The 25,856-nt window shown below is 57.2% G+C and overlaps 1 protein-coding gene across 1 annotated transcript in view; it reads right to left on the reverse strand.

Annotated features, from left to right (window-relative positions):
• The window catches only part of HS6ST1 (heparan sulfate 6-O-sulfotransferase 1), a 53,787-nt gene extending 29,029 nt beyond the window's left edge, over positions 1-24,758 (reverse strand). The window contains exon 1 of the mRNA XM_017867361.1: positions 23,925-24,758. Coding sequence (XP_017722850.1) covers positions 23,925-24,451 — 527 coding nt within the window. The 5' untranslated portion in view covers positions 24,452-24,758. The remainder of the gene's footprint in view (positions 1-23,924) is intronic.
• Positions 24,759-25,856: the final 1,098 nt, after the last annotated feature.

Below are 25,856 nucleotides of genomic sequence, written 5' to 3' on the forward strand. Positions count from 1 at the left end.
GCCCATCTCGGCCTCCCAAAGTGCTGGGATTACAGGCTTGAGCCACTGTGCCCGGCTGGGACCTGCCACCTTTAAAAACTTGTTCACCCTGGGGCAGCCTGTTAGAGTCAACAGGTGCTGGCTGTCCTTAAGATAATACCAGTTTCAGTAGGTTGGTGGCCCAGGCAGGACAGAGACACCGTCACACTCCCACCTGGGAGCTGCGGACCCTCTGAGGACAAGTGCTCTGGGGCCTGGAGAAATGGGAGAAGAGGGCGGGTTACTGGGCAGTAGAGAGGCTCCACCATGAAGAAGGGAGGCTTGTGGGTGTGCGTGTATGTGTGTGGAGGGGGAGACAAAAGAGGTCTTCGGACCACCCTCCCATACTCAGGCTCTGGGATTCCCTGGCTGTGGCCCATAAGGTACAGGGGTGTCAGCCTGGGTGGGCAGGCCCTGGAGCCTCCTGCTTCCTGAAACTACTTCCTTCAGGCACATTTGTGCTGATTCTCCAAGGACACAGCCCTGGCCTCCCCAGACAGGCTCCAAGAGGAACAAGGAAAGTAAGAGGCAGTTGCCAGGATACCCAAGGCTCAGTGGGCCCCATGACCTACTCCAACCCACCTCCCCTTCTTGGCTTTCCTATGTGGCAAGGCAGAAATGCAGGATTCTGAAGGCAGAGGGGTCTGGATGTGCCCAGTGAGGAACCAGCAGCCGAGTGACCATGTGCAGATTCAGTGACCTCTGTCCTCAACGGCTACTGTGAACACCGTGAAATGTTGCCAGCTGATGGCACAGGCAGCATCCTTGCTACCTCCCCCGTCCTCATTTGGTCCTCTCCTCACTCCAGGGCAACGGGTACCATTCTTCTCTCCACTTCAGGGCAGGGGGTACCATTCCTCTCTGTTTACAGTTGAGGAATCAGGCACCGTGAGGCCTTGCTCAGGGCCACACAGCCAGGCAGCTGCCTGGGTGTCGACACCCTTGACTGCAAGGCATTGTGACTAGGCTCCCAGTACATACTGAGACCCGAGAGGCTCTCCTGGGACTAACACAAATCTTTCCCAAACTTTTCCAAAAAACTGAAGTGAAAAGAATACTTCCTAACTCATTCTATAAGATCAGCATTATCCTGATAGCAAAGTCAGACAAAGACAGGACAAGAAAACTACACACCAATGTCCCTTATAAATTCTGATGAAAACATCCTCAGTAAAATACTTGCAAATTGAATTGAACAGCATATAAAAATGATTATGCATCATGACCAAGTGAGATTTATCCCCAGAATGCAAGGATAGTTCAACGTATGAAAATCAATGTAGTATGCCACAATAACAGAACGAAGGAAAAAAACCATATGATCATCTCAAATGATGCAGAAACATCATTTGACAAAATTCAATGCACCTGCATAATAAAAACTTTCAACAAACTAGAACCAGAAGGAAACTACCTCAATGTAATAAAGGCCATTGCTATGGACTGAATGTGTGTGTGTTCCACCGACACTCATGTTGAAGTCCTAATCTCCAATGTGATGGCATTTGGAGGTGGGGACTCTGGGAGGTAATTAGGTCATGAGGGTGGAGTCATAATGAATGGGACCGGTGGCCTCATAAGAAAAGACATGAGAGATGATTTTCTCTCTCTTGGCCATGGGAAATACAGAGGAGACACAAGCCAGGAAACAAGCCCTCAACAGTTCCAAATCTTCTGGCTCCTTTATCTTGGACTTGGATCTCAAGAACTGTGAGAAATAAACACTTGCTGCTTGAGCCACCCAGGCTATAGTGTCTGTTATAGAGGCCAAACTAAGACAGCCAGATATGAAAAACGCACAGTTAACATATTCAATGGTGAACACCGAAAGCTTTCCTCTACATTGGGAACAAGGCAAAGAAGACTACTTTTGCCACAGCTATTTATCAGAGTACTGGAAGTTCTAGCTTGAGCAATTAGGTAAGAAAAATAAGTAAAAGGTATTTAGATTGGAAAGAAAAAAGGAAAGTTATCTCTCTTCTCAGATGACATAATCTTATATGTAGATAACCCTAAAGAATCCACCCCACACACAAAACCTGTTAGAGGTAATAAGCTAACTTAACAATGTTAAGAAAATAAAAATTAAAAGAAATCAATTGTATTTCTATTCACTAGCAACAAACAATACAAGAAGGAAATTAACAAAACAATTATGTTTTTGATGGCATCAAAAAGTATAAAATATTTAGGAGGAGACTTAACAAATGAAGTGAAATACTTGTATACTAAAAACTACAAAACTGATGGAAGAAATTAAAGACAACACCAATAAATGGAAAATCATCCCATGTCCATGAACTGAAAGATCTACTATCATTAAGATATAAATACCGCTCATGTAATCTATGGATTTAATGAAATCCCTATCACAACCCCAACAGTATTTGCTGCATAAATAGAATAACTTAATCTAAAATTCATATGAAATTTCAAGGGATCCTGAATAGCCAAAGTACCTGACAAAAAAGAGTGGCTCATGTCTGTAATCCCAGCACTTTGGGAGGCCGATGAGGGAGGACTGTGAGCCCAGGAGTTTGAGGCCAGCCTTGCAACCAGTGCGATGCTGTCTCTACAAAAAATTAAAAAATTACTCAGGCACGGTGGAGTGCCTGTGGTCCCAGCTGCTGTGGTGGCTGAAGTGGGAGGATTGCTTGAGCCCGGGAGGTCAAGGCTGCAGTGAGCCATGTTCACATCACTGCACTCCAGCCTGGATGACAAAGTGAGACCCTGTCTCAAAAACAAACAAACAAAGAAACCCCCAAACCAAAACAAATACAAAACAAAGTTGGACTCCCATTTCCTGATTTCAAAACTTAACTACAAAGCTACACTAGTCAAATCAGTGTGGTACTGTCATAAAGACAGACATATAGACCAATGGAATACAATAAAGAGCCCTCAGAAATCAACCCTTGCATATATGGTCAAATGGTGTCAAGAACATTCAATGGGGAAACACAGTCTTTCCTTCAACAAATGGTGCTGGGGAAACTGGATTTCCACACGTAAAAGAATGAAATTGGACCCTTATCTAATAGTATACACAGAAATGAACTCAAAATGGATTAATGACTAATGATAAGACCTAAAACTGTCAACTCTTAGAACATAGGAGAAAAGCTTTATGATACTGGATTTGCCAATGATTTCTTGCATATGACAGCAAAACACAGGCAACAAAAGAAAAACTAGATTAACTGGGCTTCATCAAAATTAAAAACGTTTAGGCTGGGCGTGGTGGCTCATGCCTGTAATTCTAGCACTTTGGGAGGCTAAGGTGGGCGGATCATCTGTGGTCAGGAGTTCGAGACCAGCCTGACCAACATGGAGAAACCCCGTCTCTACTAAAAATACAAATATTAGCAGGGCATGGTGGCACATGCCTGTAACCCCAGCTACTCAGGATGCTGAGGCAGGAGAATCGCTTGAACCTGGGAGGCGGAGGTTGCGGTGAGCCGAGATCGTGCCATTGTACTCCAGTCTGAGCAACAAGAGTGAAACTCTGTTTCAAAAAACAACAACAACAAAAAAGCAAGTTAAAAACGTTTGTGCATTAAAGGATAGTATCAACAAAGTGAAAGGCAACCCACAGAATGGAAGAAAATATTTGTAAATCATATATCTGATAAGAGATTAATATCCAGAATATATAAAGAACTCCAACCTAATTAAAAAATGTGCAACAGACATTTGAGTAGACATCTCCCCAAAGAAGACAGACCAATGGCCAATAAGCACATAAAAGATGAACATTGCTAGCCATTAGGGAAACGCAAATCAATACCACAATGAGATTCCACTTCACATCCATCAGACTGGCTATTACCAAAAAAACAGGAAGAAATGTTAGCCAGGACGTAGAGAAACTGGAATCCTTCTGCAGCGCTGGTGGGAAGGTAAAATGGTACAGCTACTGTGGAAAGCAGTATGGTGGTTTCTCAAGAGATATAGAATTACCATACGATCTAGAAATTCCTCTTTTAGATATATTCCCAAACCATCTAAAAGCAGGACTTAAACAGATATTTGTACACCCATGTTCCCAGTAGCATCATTCACAACAGCAAGAAGGGAGTTGCCCAAGTGTCTATCGACAGATGAAGGGATGATGAGCAAAATATGGTACATACAGACGATGGAATATTATTCAGCCCTAAAAAGGAAGGCGATTCTGACACAGGATAAAATATGGATGAACCTTAAAGACATTATGCTCAGCCAGTTGTGAAAAGACAGGATCACATAATTCCACTTAGATCTGCTATTTAGAGCAGCCAAATTCGTAGTCAGGAAGTAGGATGGAGGGCGTGAGGGGCTGGAGAGAGGGGAAGGGGAAGTTCGTGTTTAATGGGGTCAGAGCTCAGTTTGGGAAGATGAAAAAGTTCTGGAGACGGATGACGGTGATGACTGTACAGTGTGAATGTACTTCATATCACTGAACTGTACACTTAAAAATGGTTAGAATGGTAAATTTTATGTTATATATACTTCACCACAATAGAAAACAAAAAAAGCCTTTCCTACGATGAGTGTCCTCAAGAGCCAAGTCCCTGCAGCTTCTCAGGAAGGAAAAGAGCACTTCCCTGGGTGCTGCTACCCCAGGCCCACCAGTGGGGTTGGCCCAGGCCTAACCCACCCCTTACCTCCTCTCCTTCCTGCACCAAGTGCGTGGGGTACTCCTCGGCTCTCGGAATGAGAGGACCAGAGGCTAAGGACGCCAGAATCGGCCTCAGACGGGGCAGAAACACACCTGGATGTGGCCCAGGGCTCAGGTGGGACCTAGCCAAGGACCCAGGTTCTATTCTTTGGAGGGACAGAGCAGGCTCCGCAAGTGCCTGCCTCCTGCCATGCAGCACGGAGCTCATAGCTCCCTCCTTGCTCTGCACCATGCCTCCCAACGCACCCCAACAGCATGGGAGGTGGTGTCCTGCTCTCCTGTCCAGAGCAAACTGAGGCTGTGGCTGTGCCCTCGGCCGCAGGCCCACCAGCAGGAGCAAACCGTCTGCCCTGGCCGGCCCAATCTTAGCAAACTACAAGAGGTCACCACAACGCAGACTGCAAATTATGCTGCTGAGGCTCTGCTGGCCCCAGTCTCAGTGTGACATGTAGGGAGACTGAGCGGATGGCAGGCCGTGCCCTGTCCTCCAGACTCCTACCCTGGACACCCTAGGCCCAGCGAGGAAGAGCCACAGCAGCAGCGGAAGGCACGCTGAGGCCCAGCCCCACGTGGTGGATGAGGAAACTGCAGCAGAAGCTCACATGCCGGTGAGCAGCACAGTGGGGCTTGGGCTGGCTGTCTCTGTCTTTGAAGGCCACGCATGACCTGCACCAGAGCCCTGGCAAAGAGCTGGGGCACAGAGGGTAATCACAGTGGTCCAGGCCTCCCTGGAGGGAACCCAGTTGGTGGAGAGACAGAGGCACACAGGGTAGAAAGCTGTGGCCAGGAGGTTCATAACCCCTCACCCATCCCGGCCCTGCTAACACAGCCCATCTGCCAGGCGGAGGCTAGGGGTGCAGGTGAGCGTGGCAGACCCCTGGGCTCTGAGCAGATGGAGAAAACCCGGCTTGCAGCAGCACAAACACCCAGCAAGGTAGGGTGGCTCTGGGTGGGCAGAGGGCTACACCCCACCTCCAAGCTGGGGTCTCGCCAGCCCCTTCCCATCAGCACTCAGGTTGTCTTGTGAAGCCCAGGCTGGGGTAGCATGGGAGAGTCAGACCTCGGCCTGGGTAATGCTCTGCTTCTACTGCTGAATTCACCAAACCAAGGACCCCAGTGGCTTCCTCTGTAAAATGGGGGGCTTCTCCAAAGTCCCAAGCAGACTTCAAACTCCTGAAACCAGAGCTACAGGCCCAGCCCCAACCCATGGCATAAGCTGAAGGCAGAGCTGGCATGGACGAGGCTGTGCAGGAGGCCCACGCGGGGAAGCCTGCTGTCCGGAAAGGGCCTGCAGCCCCAGGACCCAGCTACCATCCCTACCTGGATCCCGGCAGGGATGAGACACTGGAGAAGACGGAGGGACCACCCACCCTCTCCCAAACCAGCGTCGCCTTGGGCCGTGCTGGTGACCAGGTGGGGCTTCCAGGGTATGCCTGCCCCTAGCCCTGCACCTGGGCCACACCAAGGGGGCCGTGTGTTCGCGGAGGTGTCTACTTGGGGTGCTGTGTACATGGACGGGGCTTTCTCTGGGTTCTTGGTCCCTGAAGCTGAGCAGCTCCAGTCCCTCTCCCAGCAGGTAGGGAAGGACAGCTGGGAACCCCACAGGACTGTCTAGCACCTGTTGGTAACGAATCTCTTCAGCTGAGACTGAAAAAACTGAGGGCAGGGTGGGCAGGCCACCTTGAGTGACGCAGGTGGAGGACGGGGATGCCCGGGACTGGGCCCAGCTCCTGCCTGACATCATCATCTGGCCACACCCAGGGCCCCTGCCATGCCAGCTGCCCCCATAGTCAATCCGTGAGTCCCGCAAAGTGGAGGTGCCCAGCGCAGACTCTCCTCCCAGTTGCTCGGGGTGTGTCTCACCCTCCAGAGCAGCTAGTCCCATATCCGTCCTAGCCTCAGCCAGAGAGAGCTGCCAGCGTGTGCTGTGTGCGGTGGGGGTGGGTGCAATAGCACGTGCCTGACAAGAAACGCGTGTCTCTGCCACTGTCATTAGCTGGGGAGGGCAAAAGAAAGGAATGGGAGCCCTGGATCACAACGTTCGAGAAGTCTGGGCTTTTGGGTGCTTGGACACACGCAGCGACAGCCTCCTGAGTGATCTATGGAAACCAGCCTCCCCTCCCTCTGTGTGGGGCAGGGGTCCCTGGGGGCTGCATGGTTCTAGCCACTCCTCTGTGTGGGGCAGGGCTGCAGGGCTCCTGCGCCCTGTGTGTCAGGCAGGGGTTCCCAGGGGCGTGTGGCTCCAGGCCACCCTTCCTGTGTCCGCAGTGACAGCAGATCTTCTTTGGAAAGGAATCTCCTTTAATATCCTTGGACCATTCCAAAGACTTCTGAGGGCTCAGGATGGAAGAGCAGCCCAGCTCAGAGTGGAAAATCGCTCAGCTCTTCAAGGGACCAGTGGGAAGGAATTTCAAACACAAGGAAATGTCCCCAAGTGCCAACCACTTGTAAGGAAAAGAGGAATTCTTGTTCCAGAATGTTTCTGAGTCACCACCGGCACCAAAGCATGAGCAGCTGCCGGGGGTGTGTGTACATGAGTGTGTGCGTGCGTGTGTGTGTGACAGCATGCCTGCTTTGTCAGCCCTGGGAGTCCTCCGGCCTCTCACCCTCAGGGGTACATGTGTGCTGGTTTGAAGCCTGCAGCTGATCCTGCCCGCTGGGCCCAGCCTCCATGGGGTCTCCTGCACTCATGGACATCGGGCAGCATGCGTCCCTGGGCCCCACTGGCTCACGCAGGCATCAGGGCTCCCAGGCAGTCAGGGACACCATGCTGGCTGGTGTCTCCCTGATGGGAACAGCTCAGAGGCTCCAGCTTGGCCTGAGGGGAGGGAAGGCAGAGGACTGGGCTCTCCATGGTGCTGCCAGCTCTTCTCCCTGGATAAAGTCATACCCCAATCAGAAGATATTCCCGCCAGAGTCCTGAAGCCAGTCCCATCCCTTAGGACATCCTGAGGCAGTGGGTGTCACCACTCAGTGTGACCAGAGTGGAGGCTGTGCCTGGGGACTTCTGGCCAGGTGCTGTGCTCCGGGCTGGCGCTGCTGCCTCAGGGGGTCTGAGAGGCATAGCTAGGGGAGGACACCTGGTCTCAGGCCCCATGACTCATTGGCCACCTGCTAAACTGGGGACCCTCAGGTCAAAGAATGCCACTGGCAGCACACACGGGTCAGGCTGAGCCGGGGCTGTGCAGCCAAGGCTAGGGGCGTGTGTGTGTGTCTGCAAGTTTACTGATGTATGCTTGGTGTGTTCACTTGTGGGAGTGCGTGTGTGGGGCTCTCTCACTAAGCATCCAACTGAGGACACTCCCATCTGATCCACTCCCTCCCAGCCCCGGCCCTGTGACCATGTGCAGCTCCTCTAGGTGTAGGGCTAGCGGCTCCCCCAGGGTGCACCCAGTCCTCTCTTGGGGCCCAGGAATGGCTCTGCACACAGGTGCTGGTGACTGAGCGGCTCCTGGACACAGTGGCTCCCCCCCCAACCCCCTGCTACTCCTGTGCCTGGTGGTTGGCTCCCCTCCCCTCACTCCTTCAAGCTGCACATGGGATCCTCTCCACCAAGCCCCTGCCACCATTGAGCTTCAAGGCATTTCCTGATTCCTGGCCCTGACAGCTAGCTCTCCCATTGCAACGGCTCTGTGGTGGGGCCTCTTCTGCACTGGCCCCCATCTGAGTTCACCCTCCCAAGGCCTCTTCTGGGAAGACAGCTGGCCAGGTCCCTGCTCTGCACAGGGCAAGGCCTGGCCTCTCACCAGCTCCAGCGTCTTCTTCCCTGACCACCTGCCCTTGAGGGCCTTGCTCACAGCACCTTCTGCCTGCAACACCCTCCTGTCCTCACCCCTCCCTGTGTGTTCCTCCAAAGTGCTGACCACAGGTTTCTCTAGTCCCCCACAGTCTAAACCCTGGGAGCTGGGCCCACACACATCCGACCTGCTGCCCATTCCTGGGAGGAAATGCCAGGCTTTTCTGGGACCTGGCCTGCCCCACCCCTGATGCTCAAGGGCGAGGCACACAGCCAGGACACCTCCATTCTCCATGTTCTCTGAAAGGACGCCCCAAGATGCAGACCAAACATGCAGCCAAGGGGTGCTTTGCAGCATCACAGAGAACAGTAAAGGCAGGGCCAGGAGGGTGTGTGAAGTGCCCAGGGACACGGGGCCATGTGGAGAAGTTGTGAGTGGGTTGACCTTGACCCTAACAGCACAGCACCCACGGGGCCGCCTGAGGGCTGGGGACAGCTCTGTGTAGTGCCTCTGTGCTGGAGAACAAGTTCTAGAATCAACATGCATTACTGTTACAGTAAGAACAAAACGGAAGAGAAGTATCTAAAACATAGTTTCCAGGTCTAGCACCCAATCACCCCAAACCCTGAGCTTCCAGTCCCACCTGCACATGCACCTGTCTGGCCCAGATGCTCCTGGGTCCACGGTGGGGGGACACCGTTGGGCAGCCCCGTCAGGTGGGCACGTGCCACCAGCTGGCCCTGCCAACGTCCTTCCGCTTCATGACATCCAGCCTGCCTGCTAAAGGGGACATCTGGGAGGTGCCTAGAAATAAACGGCTGAGGCTCCCTTGGGAGAATGCCACTGCAGCCCAGTGTGGGTGCTCAGGTCCTCACTCAAAGGCCACTGTGGTGGCTTTTAGGTGTCAACTTCACTGGGTTAAGAGACACCAAGATTGCTGGTAAAGCTTTGTTTCTGGGTGTGTCTGTGACTGGCATTTGAATCGGTGGATTGAGAAAGTTTGACCGCCTTCTCCAATGTGAGCAGGGATCTTCCCACCTACCACACGCCTCAGCAGAACAAGAGGGTGGAGGAAGGGCGAATCTCCTCTCTCTTCTGGAGCTGGGACACCCATCTTCTGCCCTTGGACATCAGAACTCCAGGTTCTCAGGCCTTTGGGCTCTGGGACCTAACACTGCAGCCCCCAGGTTCTCAGGCCTTTGGCCTTGGACTAAGCCTCCTTGCTGGCTTCCCTGGTTCTCGAGCTTGCAGATGGCAGATCTCGGGTCATCTCAGTCTCCCTAATTGCATAAGCCAATTCCCCTAATAAATCCTCTCTCACCTGCCTCTATATATCCTGTAAGTTCTGTCCCTCTGGAGAACCCTAATACAGCTCCCCTCCCTGACCCCTACCCCAGGGGATGCTGCCAGCCATGTTCATCCTCTGGAAGTGTGTCCGAGCCTTCAGAAGCTGGGTCTCCCCCGTGTGGGTGCTCCCCAGGGACGGAGATGGTGCGTGGTACAGGCCTGGTGAGAGTAGGGCCTCTAGCCCCTCAGGACAAGGACCACTGCCTGGGTGCTAAGTTGTCTTTGGTTAAGGGGCAGGAGGACGAAACAAGTGCCTGTCACAGACTGCACGGCCCTGGCATCCCTTGGAGGCTGCCTTGCTAACGGACAGCTGCAAAGGACTCCAGAAAGGTCCCTGGGCTGGCTGGTGACCTCTGCCTGCGGGTCCCCTCGGGGGAGGAGCCCAGCACTGCAGCAATGCACATAGTCACTGCAGGCAGATGCTGCCCAAAACCCCTCTGCCACTGGAAGATATGGAGGCACCCAGGTACCAGAGGACAGTGCCAGGGACACTGTCCCATCAGAGAGCTCACAGCAGTGCTGCACAGCAGTGGCAGCCCTCACTGGGTCAGTGAGAGGACCCACCCCGGAGCACTCAGCATCTCACGACACTCAGGAGTGGCTGCCTTCCTCTCCTGCACCTGGGCCGGGCCGGGCTGCACTGGGGAGGGCGGGTGACTGAGCAGCCACACACACTTGCAGGCCATCATCCCCTGGCTCTGTGGCAAACCATGGAACGTGGTCCCCAGGGTCTTCCTGGTGGCCCAGGGCCGCACCTGTGATCTGTGTGGAATGCACAGGGTCAATGTCAGGCAGGAGGCGGCTCCCTGCTATGAAGGCCTCCTAAGCTCTCCATTCTGGGATTCTCCAGCCTGTGCTGGCCTGACCCACTGCCTGCCTGGGTCCCCATCTGACCCACTTGCTTAAGGATGGGGGTTTGCTCCTGTCCTGGAACAGCCATACCAGTCCCACTACCTGCCTTTTACCCACTGGGTGAAAGCTGACACCCCTCTACTTTATAAGAACAATGTTCTCTGCTAGGAAGGTTGCCAGCCCAGCTTCCAGGAAAGCAGAGGAACAAACCCCTCCTTGCCGGGCTTGACTTCCCGACGGGCCTGCTTGGATGGTTAAAGCATGACTTGGGAGGCCTATACTTTTGCAGGGTTCAGGATGTGGGCCGACAAGCAGCCCTGTCTGGACTTGCGTGAGCAAAACCAACTGCTCAGACCTGCTCACCTTCCTCCCTGCCAGGAGGGAACAGAGGCAGGAGAGGAGGCGCCTGGAGCCCTGGGGGCTGCGGTGGGCGGGAAGGAAGGAGGCTGTGGCAAGGGTTGGAGCCTGGCCCATTGAGGCCCTTGTTCTTCAGGCAGAGCTGGAACCCGCTCTCACTCTGGGGCCCACCTTCTCCCTGGCTTAGTGCCTGGGCAGGGCCTCTCCTTACAGGTGACATCACAACCCTCTCAACTCCCCGGGAGACCATCTGCTCTGCCTGCCCTTGATCCTCTCAGGGGAGCTGACGCATCACACCTGGTGACAGCTGCTTCCAGCAGGTGGCCACTCATTCTGCTGGACTTTGAGGAGGGTGGGCCGGCGGTCCCTTAGGACCTGCCCAGGGTCCCTGCACCATCCTGGGCTCCCTGGAGAGCCCACCACTCACAGAACAGCTGCGTTACCCTCCCAGAGGCAGGGACCGTGGTGGACATGAGCCCCATGCCTGGCTGACGCCTGGCTCCCCACTCTGGGGAGTGACCTGCCTGCACCTTGTCACTGGGAGGAGTTTGGGGGAAATCCTGGAGGCACAGGCCTGTGTGGGAATCCCAGCTCTGCCACCGGTGACCTTAGGTGATGAGTTAGTTAGGCTCTTTGAGTCTCAGTTTACTCATCTGCAAAACGGGGCCTCTGACAGTGAGGCCTGAATGAGACTGGCCTGGCCTGGAGTGGGTGGCAGTCAGTCACAGCCCCTCTCTGCTCCCAGACTGCACCCTTGGGACAGGAATGCCCTCCTCTGTGCCTCCGCTCCTCAGCAGTGCCACCACACTGGCATCACCCCACAGGAGAGCGCCTTCCCTGGCCTTCCCTCCGTCAGCTGTGGTTGGGCTGGAGGACGTGGCTGCACCGCTGCGAAGATTTCCCTGCCAGGGAATGTGGACCAGGATTCCAGGGAGAATGCAGCTGCACACTCCGCAGCCCGGTGGCTCCCTGCTTCAGGACGACACCCCCACCCCACCCTGGCCATGATGACGTAAACACAAAACCTCAGTGCTTACAGATCCCAATCTCCCAAGGTCATCAATGCTCCAGAGAGGTAAATATTTACACAGGAGCCTCCAAAGCTCATAACTCAGATGGGAGATGCTACCCCTGCTGCCTAGGGGCTGCAAACAGTTGTTCCTGCAAGCCCTACAGCAGAAGGCGCTTTCTAATTCTCAGGTGGACGGCCATGTGTAGGCCTTTCTGTCTGAGGCCAGTAGGGGCACGACAGCAGGGGTGCCACAAATATGGGGCTGGGGCACATTCCAAGGCTGGGATGATGAAGGGGCTGCCACCTCCCCGCTCCTTTCCGAGGGGGTGCGAGAAGCTTCATCCACAGAGCAGTGTCCCACAAGGGCAGCCCTGGGTGCTCCCGCAGCAGACGGTGTCCAAGGGGCCTGGGGACTGAGGGCAGGGCCAGGCACCAGGCTGGAGGCACAGACAGCAGTGTCGTCAGTGTCATGGGGGGAGGCTGAGGCACAGGGTGTGGACATCCAGCTCCCTGGCAGGGCTGGGGGGTGACACAGGCAGGCTTCACTCTGGGAAAGGCCCACCCAGATTTTCACTGGGAGTTGGGGTGGGGTGGCCCTGTGACTTCAGAGCTGTGGGTTCCAGGCTCTGGTTTTAGCTGGTTTTAGTTGGGTTTCCTTCCAACTCAATCTCAAAGGGACCCCAATACATGGGGCAAAATCGCTGTGAGGGGCCCTGGCACAGGGCCTGCTTGTCTGGTCTTCCTGGGCTCGGGGCCATGCAGGTGCCAATGTGGGCACTACTGAGGGTCTCCAGGGAAAGCCCTGGAGGGTGCGTGCTGCAGGGAGGATGCTACACAGCTGCCATCTGTCCACCCGCTCACACTAACAAGTCCCCGGCTGAGCTCTCACCGCCAGCAGGGTCCCATGGAGTTCAGAGGTCAGCAGGCATACCTCTTCTGGGCATCTGCCTCAGCTGGAGGATGGGATGTGCCTGGGCCAGCCTAGCCTTACCTGGTGCAGGCACTGGGATGCCACAGGCCCAACCCCACACACGGAGAAACGATGAGCAGGAGGAGAGAAGCCGGCAGCATGCTACCCATAGAAGCCGACACAGGACACATAAAGAACCCTTCCAGACCAATATGCAAAGAATAAACAACGCTGCAGGGAAAACAGGCCAAAGACATGGACAGGTCGGTGGAGGAGACCTCAGTGGCCAATAAACACATGGTGAGATGCCATCTCTCCGCCAGGGGGAAACATGCACTAAGACCACAGAGGTCCCATTTCCTGGCTCCTGGCCTGCAGAAATGAGCCAAGTGTGCCCACCCAAACAAACGGAGAACCACAGGCACAGCATGGTGGTGAGGAGACCTCCCTCTGACCACACTCCTAGGGACACACAGAGGACGTGAGCGAAGCACCGTGGCCGCACCTTGACTGTGATAGCCAAGTGAACGCTCCCCGCAGCTGCATCGGAACGAGCACAGATCGTAGCTGGTACCTTGATGTGGAGTCCAGCAGTCAATGAATTAAACATGCGTGTCAGGACCAACAGGATAGATCTTCAAAACAAGCTAGTGAAGACAGCAAGGTGCAGAAGGTCAGCAGAGTTTGATAAGGGTTCTGGAAAATTAGTAACACCAAAATGGCAGTGTGTATCGTTTAAGGAATACACACATCTACAGCGAAAGCATAAACACAAGGGCAGGAAACACGTGAAACGCAGGACAGCGGTGCTGAGCGAGGCTGCGGGGAGGCAGGGGAGGGGTGGAGCACAGGGCATGGGGTCTTCACCTGCGAGCCGCACCCATCTCTGAGGCTGCAGTGGGAACAGAGGTGAAACTCCACAGGGCTCCCCAGTTACACCCCCGGAGATGCCCTGTAGGGGCGACAGCAGCTGGTGGGGTCCAGGGAAGGGAGGAACCACTGCATCTGAGGAACAAGGCCTGGGCCCTCAGCCAGGCGGGCCTCTGTGCAGGGCCAGCATCACGCGGCACCCACCCCTTCCTCCTCTTGACCCTGAGTTCCTCTTGGTTGGGTCTCGAGGTTCTCAGATGGCTGGGGGTGGGGTCGGGCTGCCACCCACAGGGTCTCACGACCTGGGCACCAGGAAAGACGTGCACAGTCTCTGAATCCTGGCTGCTGGCCAGGGAGGGCCACAGCTTTCTGGAGATCCTGGTAGAGAAAGCCTTTTGTCAAGTGGGCACAGTCAGGAAGGCACTGGGTGGTCCCAAGGCCATAGCCCAAGGTAAGCAGGAGACCCCCACAGCCAAAGGACAACATGCTCCAGGTTGGAAGGCCAGTGATGATGCTTGGTGATGTCCCAGATAACAGGACCCAACCTGCACAGACTTCAGCTGCTTTGCGGGAAGCTCCCTGCAAACCAACCGATTCATGGAGTGAGAACAAGAGCTGACTTCCTAGCTGGCTCTGGAGGTCTCTTCCCTGTCTCCAGGAGAGATGGGCCACATTATAGCCTCTTACAGTACAGAGGCCACAGTGGAACTGTGGGTGCAACTCCAAGTGCCTACGTACTGCACAGGCACTATCAGTATGCCCATTTTACAGATGGGGAGCCTGAGCTGCAGAAACCTGTGAGATGCAAAGCCAGGATTTGGCCCAGCTGGCCTGGCTGCAAGCCTGGGGCCTCTCTTTTGCTCTGCTGCCACCCCTGGTATGGTCCCGGGGTTCCCCAGCCCCGAGGTGGGTCCTGGCCAGCCTTGCCTGCCCTCCTTGTTGCTGGGTTATCCATAGAACCTTCTGTCCCTGTTTGCTGTGGAGGGTGAAGGATGGCGTGGAGCTTACAGAGTGGACTCTCATCTCCCACCAATCCATGAGGCAGGAAAAGAAAACAAGGCTGAGTATTCCCAACTTCTCTAGGCGGGAAAGGGGCCAGAGCTAGAATGCAAACTGGGCTGGCCCCAGAGATCGGACGTTCCAATGTCCACCTGACACAACTTCCGAGCAGCGGCCTGGGCTGACCAGTGGAGAGCCACTCCTAGGGAACAACTGGGATCCTGGACAAGGACCAGGCCTGCTTCAGCAGGAGGCCCTGTCACAGGGAGATAACAGGCCCCTGCCCCTGCCCATGACCAGCGGGGACGGTCACCCACGGCCACTGACCTCTGTGGCCTTCAAGGCTTCGTAAACAATTAACTCCAGAGCTTCAATCTCTCCAGTTTGTATCTTTCCAGACAATTAGTGGTTTGCTCTGACGGCCCTCCTGTTGGGCCTTTTACTGTTCTCTGTGTAAACAATCCTAGGCAGCTGCGCTGGTCACGTGTGGCCTTCAAAGGCAGGCCAGGTGCAGGCCGTCGGGAGCTGTCTCTCACTGAAGCCTTGGCCCCGCGGCCAGTCTCCCCATGGCACGTGGACAGCTGCTGACGGCTCGCTCTCCAGATGAGGAACTGGGCCTGCACTAGGCTACGGAATGCCAAAGGGTTATGAGTGGCCATGGTTCCCATAAGGCACGGACACAGTCCGGGGCTGAGGGATCATGCGGTCACGGGGTCACGGGTTAACAAATCACTGGTTCCTCTACAGAACCAAATAGCAGACTGCCACCCCCTTTTAGAGATGGGAAGACTGAGGCTCAGACAGATATCTACCTGGGCCCATGAGACCCACGGGCTCCAGTCACAAGGTAGGAGGGGCTGCCCAGGGCACTCCTCTCTTCCTTGGACTCTCAGCAGAACTTTCCAGAAGAAGCCCACCCAACACACATCCCAGGGCCTGAGCAGACAGCTGAGTCCCTACGGATTCCCTGCCCTCCACCGCAGCCTCAGGGCCTGGTCTGCACAGAGAGGACCCAAGAGCTCCCGAGGTGGCCTTGTGGAACGTGGGGCATGTCACCCCCACAGGCACCCCCCACCCCCACCCCAGGGAGCCAGGCCCCAGCCCCAGCCCCGGAGCACACACTGTGTGAGTCAAGGAATCAAGAACCAACAGTGGGGTGGGTGTGAGGCCCCAGAGGTCCTGCGCCCTGGAGGGAGTTCAGGGCAGGGGCACCATGGCAGCAGCAGGCCACAGGCTGGCAGGGACGGGTGCAAATCCTTAGCGCAGCTCCCAGCACCCACAGAGCTGGCTCAGGAGCAGCTGGTGGCGTGGAGGGGGAGAGCTGTCCTGGATGGTTTTCGCTCCATGGTCAAGGAAAACAGCCCCAGCTTCACACCATGGCTGGGGTAGGATGTGTGTGGTCTCTGGTGACTGGACAGCCTCCCTCCACCCATCTGCTGATCCTAAATGCCCTCTGACAGCCTCTACCCTGGGCTGGGTGGTCTGCGATCAGCACTTGAATGCTCCTGCGTGGGCATGTACCTGCCATGTTTTTCCAAAACGACAGCCCTTGCAAGCTGGGGACTTGGGACAATGCCCTATCAGGAAAGAGGCACTTTCAGGAAAGGAACAGAGAGATGAGGCCACAAGTCCCACAGTCAGAAAGCAACCGGCCTGCATGCAGGGGCCTGTCTCCACTCACGCCGTCCCATCTCCACTGCCCCCTCTTGCTGTGACTGGCCGGGACTCGGATGCTGTGTCTGAAACCCAACTGTGCTTTCCAAGTGCGGCTTCTATTGCACACCCCGCTCATCCTGCAAAACCCTGTGTGTGGGAGGCTTCTCCACGCCCTCATGGTACTGCAGCCCACACCTCTTGCTGCCACCAGCTCACTGTCATTTGGGTGGAGCAACTTTATCCCCTAGGTCTAGACCTATTTTTTCAGCATAACATACCCCACCCAAACCCAAAACACACAGCAAATCTTCATAGAAAGAGCCAACTGAGCCTCTGAAAAGGCAACAGAACAATGGCCTTAAGAGATGAAAACCTTTTTGCAAACAAAATGTCACCTCACCTATAAGTGCTGCCGTGTGGAGTGGGCCTCAAGGACAGGAGAGCAGGTGCCAGTGAGTGTCCACGTGGCTGCAGAGAAGTGCCCGAAAAGCAGCTGGCAGGGGATGGCCCGAGTCTGCTTCCTGCCTGAATCATGCAGCCCTTCCAGTGGGGTTTCCCTCTGACGGGGCCCCGCATGCCACCACTCAGTAACTGCTCCCCAGAGCTCTGCTTCTCACGCTCTTCCTGCCTCAAACCCGAAAGACCCACCAGATGCTACCACCAAGTGGGGGCTGAGCCCAGTCCTGCTGCCTCCGTGATGCTCGAGGTCTGACCCAGAAACACCCCCCAGTCTTTCATAGGGGAATTCAGCCCCACAAAATGCTATGTGGGATGGTGATGGCACCCAGAGAGGGAAGCCGAGGGGTTGGGGAGACTCCTGGGCTTCCCACCTCCTCACCCTCCAGCACCCACTGGGGCAGAGCAAGGACATAGGAGCAGAGGGATGGCCTAGACCCAACTGCACCCACACACGCTCACAGCACTGCCTCCTGCACGGCTGAGCCTCCCTGGGCTGGTGGTGGCATCGGCGGTGCAGGACCAGAGGAGTACCTGAAAAGAGCCCGATCTTACGGGGAGGTGGCAGAAGAGGCTGGCCACACTGCGCCAGAAGTCAAGCACCGCCATGGGCAGTCTCTGCTGCCAGGGGGCCGACTCTCAGGCAGCCTCACCAGCACTACCTTTGCAGAGCCCAGAGCCCAGGCATGATGCCCGTCCTTCTGCTCTGAGCGAAGGCTGCCAGATGTCTTCCAGTCAACGCAACAACACAGGCCTACATGTGAAACTGCCCGTGTCTGCCCAGGTCTCAGAAGCCCCGGTGTTCTGCATCTGGCTGGCCTGGGCCGGTGGCAATCGTTACCGCCTGCAGACAGCCTTCCACAGGCATGCAGGGGTTGCCGGGAGCAGAGGGCTGGGTGCGGCATACAGCCTTCAGGACAGACAGACAGACAGATGTCCACATGCTAGCTCCTGGCCCTCCAGGCTGAGGGGCTGACACGTTCTCCACCTTCTCTGGGGCCTGACTTCCTTGCGTGGAAAATGGGGCCGATCTTCATATACTTGTCTTGTGGGAGTCCCGGGTCCAAAGATGACCCATTCTAAGTGCCTGTTAAGCACTCATGGGACAAGAGTCACCCTGCCAGCCTCTCTACACGCCCCCATGGCTTGTCACGTCTGTTCCTCAGAGAGGCGGAATTCAGTCCCACAAAATGCCACGTGGGACAGTGATGGGCACCCAGAGAGGGTGCACCCCAGGTCCCTGGGAACTTCACAGGTGAAACTCAGTCACCTGTGAGCAGGTGAGGACATGTGGGTGACTGGGCACGGCTGCTCCCAAGCGCCCTACACAGATGGGCCACCCTGAGGGTGCACTCATGGGGCAAGGCTTTGCAATAAAAACCAGAGATTGGCACTTTTTGGTGATTGAAGAAAATAAATTAAAAAAGAAATTCACAATAGGCTAGCACGGTGGCTCACACCTGTCATCCCAGCACTCTCACAGGCGAAGGTGGGCAGATCACCTGAGGTCCCAAGTTCGAGACTAGCCTGGTCAACATGGTGAAATCCCGTCTCTACTAAAAATATAAAAAAATTAGCCAGGTGTGGTGACGGGCACTGTAATCCCAGCTACGTGGGAGGCTGAGGCAGGACAATTGCTTGAAACCGGTAGGCAGAGGTTGCAGTGAGCTGAGATCATGCCATGGTCCAGACTGCACTGGACAGAGTGGGACTCCATCTCAAAAAAAAATTTTCACATGCTATTCAGTACCAATGAGCGTGTCCCTGACGTGGGTGCTCACAGACCACAGGTGGGAGCACACCGGGAGTGGGTGTTCCGAAGAGGAAGGTAACATTTCCACCGACAGCAGTAAAACATTCAGACTATTCAACTCAGAAATTCCACTCCCAGGAATCACCAAAGGAAACCAGAGCTAAGCGGAATATTCACACACAAGGAGCAGTCCTGCAGCAGTCCCCACCGAGTACAGAATGGGCAACCTGCACGCTCACCCACTGGCAGCCAGCGGTGGCACACCCAGAGCGGAGCAGCTGCAGCCACTCAAATATTAAGTTTTTAATGACAACAGATGACATTTATGGTGTAATTTATACGATGGCTTCAATTACAGTGGAAAAACCATGCATGGCGAATGGAAGATTTTCCTTTTCTTCCTCTGCCTCCTACTTTCCTCCCACTCACCTACCAAACAATCATTAGAACCACAACAAAGGGGGCGTGAAAGAAAAAGCCTCCAAGTCCTGAAAGGACGACAAAACCAGGCCCTGGAGGACGCCAGACCCAATGTGGCCACTGCCCCCCCATGGCAGCCAGAACTCCCGCTGAGGAAGACACCTGGATTTCCAGGCCCTGGGGACCCAGGCGGGCACTGCACTCTCTGGGACCGGGGCTCTCTGACGCAGGAGCAGGAGTCCCCAGGGCTTTTATGGATGAAGTGCCTAGGACAGGAAACTCTGGCTTGAAGACCACCAGAGCAGCATGACGGAAATGATCTCCCAAGCCAGAGGACCACTGAAAATGATCCTGTCACCAGGCTGGGCGCGGTGGCTCACACCTGTAATCCCAGCACTTTGGGAGGCCGAGGCAGGCGGATCACAAGGTCAGGAGATCGAGACCATCCTGGCTAACACGGTGAAACCCCGTCTCTACTAAAATACAAAACTTAGCCAGGCCTGGTGGCGGTCGCCTGTAGTCCCAGCTACTTGGGAGGCTGAGGCAGGAGAATGGCGTGAACCCGGGAGGCGGAGCTTGCAGTGAGCCGAGATGGCGCCACTGCACCCCAGCCTGGGCAAAAAAGCAAAACCCCACACCAAAAAAAAAAAAAAAAAAGAAAATGATCCTGTCACCAAACCATTGGTAAGTTTGCCTTATCATGTATCTGCTTTAAAAAAAGGACTTTTTTTAAAAAAATGTTTTTAGTGAAAATCTAGGAGCATCTTAACCACAGATTCCCTTCTCATCTTAACCAAAGGACTCTCTAGGCAATGCAGGCGGCAGTGACACCCCCAGCCTGGTCCCCAGGTCCTGTTCATTGGCCCCAGTCACATGCTCTGGATAACATCTGTCCCCATCACGGCAGATGAGGGTTTGTCCCTTGATCTCAAAGAAGAAAGGGATTATGAAGGCAGGGTGGGAACTGTCGTGTGCCACAGAAACAAAGGTTCTTATCTAAGCCCACCCCCACTGGTCTGCCTCACCAAAGAGCCCCCCAGGTTCTCTGGGAACAGCATGACACTCAAGGCTGACTCTGTGAACTTGAGTCACAGGGAAAGGGCAGGGACAGAGCCCAGATCCTGCAGAGCCCAGGAAGAAAAAACATCCTCACGGTGCCAGCAAGAGGGCAGTGCCTATTCAGCATCAGGCCACAGCAGTGCCAATGCACAGTGCAGGTGCCAGGGTGGCAGATGGGAGAGCAGTTGGGTCGCCTAAGGCAACAGGGGAGTCTAGGAACAGAAAGCCAGGGAAGGCTTCCTGGAGGAAGGGGCATCTGAGCACAGACCAAAGGGAGGGGAGGAGCAGGCAGAGCAGTGGAAGAGGAGAGCAGGCACACTGGGTGAGGGGCACACAGGCCCAGCACCAGGCGGATTTCCGGAGTCTGAGAAGGCTTCAGGATCATGGAGGGCAGGTCAAAGGTGAGGCTGCAGGCACCGAGAGGGCACATCATGAACCTGCGGGCTCCTGCGCCATCCCTCCTGCAAGGAAGCATTGTCTCTGTAGGGCAATGTCACAGAGGCTTCGAGCCCACTGAGGGCTCCACAGAGGCCCTGGTGCAGAGAGGATGTGAGCTGGGCCCGGGACCCCGGCCAAGGTGGCCCAGACACCACACTTGGGCTCCAGATGCCCTCCATGGCTCCAAATGAAGCCTACATGATCTCAGGGACATTTCCAGGGTGGCCCAGGCAAGACCTTGACCATGCCTCCCGCTGTGTTGCCTTCAGGCAGACGGGAAGAGGAAGGGGGGAGGTTCTGGCTCTGGAGCAACATCCGGACCCTCTGAGCGACAGCAAAGCATGGGGTGCTGAGACATTCTAACCGAGCGGTCCCTAGAATGGTTGGCTATTTGGCTGCTGCCTGGGGATGGCCACACCTCTTCAAGGCCAGCCAGCAAACGTCCTTCCAGGACAGTCTTACAAGCACCCTGGCTGATGCTGGCAGATGAGGCAGCCGCCACAGTGAACACAGGACCAAAGAGGGACCCGCCAACGCTCTGCTCACAATCGTTTCTCTCTACCAAGGCAGCCAAGCACTAACAGCCACTAGAAGTTCCAAACCATATTCCAGGAAGATGTCAAAATCCTGTCCATCTCCATGTGTCACCTGAGTGTACGCCCAGCTCAGAGCAGCCCAGGCTGATGCTGAGCAATGGGGAGGCTGGCAGCCGGGAAGAGCCCCACCTCTCTTACGCGCACCACAGGCCCCACTGAGGTCCTCACAAACCGCGGCAGGGGATGGGAGGGGCTTGGCGGAGAGGTTCCAGGAGCCAGCCTTGGGCAGGGAGATGGGGAGACAGGAGGAAAAGAGAGTCTGTTCCCAGAGAACATGGAGAGGGCAGTGCAGAGTCAGAGTGAAGACATCGCAGGAGGGCCAGGGTGACACCTGAGTCTCCTGACACCAAGCCCACTTAACACCAGGCACCCCAGCAGGGACGGGCACTGCCCCTGATAGAGAGTTGCTGGGTCCCTGGGCAGATGGGGGAAGCGCATCCCAACCGCCACAGCACAGCAGCTTAGTCTAGCCTCAGCCTGGGCCAGAGGACTCAGGTGGCGGGGCAGCACTCAGCAGGTGGACCTCAGTGCAGCTCGGCCCTGCCAGCACAAAGCCAAGATTACCTTGGCCTCCTGAGGAAGCTCATTATAAAAGCAATCTACTTAGTGCCTGCAACAGAAATGAAGGGAGTGGAGCTGGAGAAGAGGGACTCGGGGGGCAGGATGCTGTCACCTGCCTGGTAGCACAACCCACTTCCAGAGTGGGCGGCAGAGTGGGCATCCTGAAGGCCCTGGAAGCCCCTCCCAACCCTGCCGGATGCTGCTGAGCTAGCAGTTTCCAGGCTGGCAGCCCACCTCTGTGAGAGGCATCTGTGTTTTCCATTCTTGCTCCACACATGCTCCCTGGGCAGGGGGAGCCGGGCTGCCCTGGTGCAGCACCTGGCACCCCATCAGCCCCACCTGGTCCTCCCACTCTCATGGACAAACTTCAGAGAAAGGAGGCCAAGGCCCTTCACCTTGGGGACCCAAAAGCATGCGGGGCTGCAGGAAGAGTGTCCTGGTTGCAATCTAGGGCTGAGGTGGCCTCTGCTGAGCAGGCTTGCTTCAAAGGCTCCGGCTTCTTGGCAGCCTGAAGCTTCCACGCACTCCTCTTAGGCTGCCGATCCAAGTCCCTCTGGCAAAGGGGGTGGCCCCCACCCTCTTACCCGCCACAGGTAGGGAGGCGCCTGTTGGTATTGGTCAGTGACCAATTCTGGAAGCCTACTGCTCCGGCTGGCAGAAAGGCGGTGGGGGCATGGCGGCAGTCCCAGGCACAGCTCAGTCTAGTATAGAGCGGCTGGACCAGGGCTGGGGGGCCCTGCAGCAGGAAGGCATCTGTGCAAAGCAGACCAAGTGCTGGGCCGGAAGTAATCCTTCACGGGCCCTAGACAGGCAGTTCTGTGACCACCAAGTGTAGAATGTCACCGTAAGGGGCTCAGAACATCACCTCCCAGGCTGGGAGCTGCTGTGCGTGCGTGTGCATGTGCGTGTGTGTGTGTGTGTGTGTGTGTGTATACAGTGGGGGCTGGGGGGAGAAGGGAAAGTGGGAAGATGCCCCTCCAACTCTAGGACCCCCATTTCCTGACAGTCTGAGAAAGACCACAGAGCAAGGATTGAGGGCTGTGCAGGGGAGCAGTGACTTGGACTCTGCTCAGCTCCAGGCTGGCCGGACCTTCCAGGCTCCCCAAGCACACCTGAGAGCCTGCAGCCTCTGGACCCAAGAGTGCCAGCCAACAGGCCTACAACCACCCAGCCTCCTACCACCAGCCTGTCTGCAAACTCAACCCTAAGGCAAATTCGGAAGAGAAACAAAAGGCAGACAAGAAGCCCTGCTCCTGGCCCTTCCCAGCCCAGACTTTGGGGAGGAAGGCCCCGAATAACCCAACTTTAACTGCTGGGAACCCAGCAGCACCCCAGGTTCCCCTACAAACGGCTTCCCAGGAGAGCTGCCCCGGCACCCCTCCCATGCCCTGTGTCCTCCCGCAGTTCAGCTCTGTGCTCCCCACCTCCCGCAGACATGGGGCTGGGGGACCTCAAGAAAGAGGTGTGGCAGCACAGTTTCCCTGGACCAGCTCAGGTACCCCCATCCCGGCTGGTGGCTTCCTGGGGAAGGTGGTCCCCCATCGGCTGGCTTTTGTTCCTCTCTTCAGGCAAGCTTGTGCCTGGAAGAATTTGGCTGGAAGGCCCCACTGGGAGGACAGGCGGTACTGCCTCCTCCCCGCCCCCAGCCCCAGGTCAACAGGGCCTTTGTTCTACCTGCACACACCGGCAGGGAGGCGGGCAGAGCCAGCCCCCTTCCCTGGCAGCTCCCCCACCCTCTGAAGGCAGGCACTCCAGGCACAGGGGCGGCACCTCACTCCTCTCCCTTGCACTTTTGGGACCACAGCATCGAAGCGACACGGGGAAGCCAACACTCCAGGTGGGCCACGCACACACCCAGAAGCCCGCGTCCCCAAGACCGGCGGGCCAGACCTCACGGCGCACAGCAGGTAAGGTGGCCCGAGGGCAGCGGGCGGAGACCCTGGAGAAAACCCGGGCGCTGCGCAGCCAAGCCGGCAGTGGGGCAGCACCATGCAAGGAAAAGAGGGTGAGAACGAGGTCAGAAAGCGCGGTGACAGCCGGCCAAACCAGAGGAGCTGGGAGCCTCGGGCGCCCGGCAGGTCGAGAAGGGTGGCGGCAAGTGGGGGGCCCCAAGAGGGCAGAAGCGGGTGGGGAAGACAGGGTCGACCCAGCACTGCCCGGCGGGCATACGGCCCGGTCAAGGGGGGCGCAGCTGCGCGAGGATCCCGCCGCCCCGGCGCTCACCTGGGCGTGCGCAGCGCGGCGGAGTCGCGGCGGTCCAGCACGCCGGGCACGCAGTTGGTGAGCTCGGTCCAGTCGGCGTGCAGCCCGCAGCTCCAGCCGGTGGAGAAGCGGGAGAAGAGCCAAGTCTCGCGGCGGTTGGGCCGGTAGCAGGTGCACTTCTTCTGGCCGGGCCGGCAGTCGCAGGGCACCTCGAGGCGTACGTTCTGCACGAGGTGGCGGCCGAAGGTGGTGCCGCCCGTCTTCTGGATGTGCAGGAAGACGATCACGTCGTCGCCCTTCATGTCGAAGCGCAGCGAGCGCTCCAGCTCGCGGACCGGGAAGTAGTACTTCTTCTCGTAGTGGGGATCGGGCGTAGGGAACAGGTCCAGGTCGTCGGGCGGCGCGCGGCCCCCGGGCGCGCCCAGGCTCAGTCCCGGGCCCGCGTACTGGTACAAGATGAGCATGAAGCACACCGAGCCCGCCACCACCAGCACGAACTTGCTGGCGCGCTCAACCATGGTCCTGCCGCCGGCGCGCCGCCGCCGCATGTGTCACCATCGCCAGGGCCCGGGCGCGGGGCGCGGGGCCTGGGGGCGCGGGCGCAGCTGCTCCGCCGCACCCGCGCTCGGCCCGGCCCGGCTACTCGGCGCCCAGGCCGCCCGCAGCGGCTCGGGCCCCGACCCTCCACGGCGCCATGGCTGCTCCTCAGCCCGGCCAGCTTCCCCGGGCCCGACGCCGACTCCGCTCCCGCTCGCCCAGCTCCCGGCCCCGGCCCCGCACGGCGCGACCCGCGCCCCCGCACCGGCAAGGCTCCCTTTCGCTCCGCCGCCGAGAACGCTCTGCGCCGCCCCGCGCGCCGCCGCGTCTCCGCAGTCCCCGCTGCCGCCCCGCCCCGCCCGCCCCCGGGCCCGCCCCGGGCGTCTCTTGACGTCGCCGCCCGCGCCGATCCTCGGCTCCGCCCCGGAGTGCCGGGGCCGCCGCGGGTGCTGGGCGCGGGACCAGGGTCTGCTGCGGTGGCAAGGCCGCTCGCAGGCGGGCAGCTGGGGACTGGGAAGTGATTCCGCCCGCAGGGGCGTGGGGGACCAACCGGCAGCGCGGAGCCCAGGCGTGGGAGGCTCTCCTGGCTGGGGCCGCGGCGGGGGGGCTCGGCGGCTGGCGCCTCTGGAGCCTGGGTCCTGGGTCCGTACCCCTCCTCCCCGAGTCCCGGCCGCCCGCGTCCCTGCAGCGCGCACGGGAGGAAAGGCCTTGACCTTGCACTCTGGGGCGCTGAAGTTAGACGCTAGCCGGCTGGGCTGCACTTTCAGGGACCAGGGCGACGGGGGCTGCGCACCGCGGGAGCCGAGAGGGAAAGCGAGGCTTTCCTTTCCTGCCCGACCCCCTCACCCTTGCGGCTGGCTTTGGGACAGTGCCCCGCAGCCCGGCATCGAAGAGATGGGCTGTCAGCCGAGGCCTGCGGACCAGCTTTATGGCTCCCTCCTTGTTTGAAAGGAATTTCAGACACGGTGCGTTTTTCCTCTCCATGTTTATTATACTCCAATGAAAGAGTTATAAAACATTGAGCCAATTCTTAAGAATCGTGAATGCCCACCAAAGATTCTGGCTTTCGTGGGTCGGTTGGAGAGTCCGGCGGCCCGGGCCCATCCTGGCTGTGGAGGCCTCGCTCCCCTTTGGCTCACGTGTGGCCCCGGTGGCCAGCCTGGCAAGCACGCGGCATTCGTGGGGCGGGGGTTCCCGCCAGGTACCCACTCAACGCTGCTTGGGCTTTGGCAGTACTCGGAGGCTGCAGCCCATGGGAAGCGCAGGAGCGGGGCTGGGACCTGCCAGGATCTCACAGCTGCAGGGCCGGCCCCGGTGGGCCCTAGTGTGTTGGTTCAGGCCAGGCTGGGCTCCCAATGTCCACATCAAGTCCTGCCGGGGGCGGGGCAGGGGGGTGCCCTGCCTTCCGTTCTGTTA

The sequence above is a fragment of the Rhinopithecus bieti genome, unplaced genomic scaffold (genome assembly GCF_001698545.2).
Source record: "Rhinopithecus bieti isolate Rb0 unplaced genomic scaffold, ASM169854v2 scaffold_3906, whole genome shotgun sequence".
Classification (NCBI taxonomy): Eukaryota; Metazoa; Chordata; class Mammalia; order Primates; family Cercopithecidae; genus Rhinopithecus; species Rhinopithecus bieti.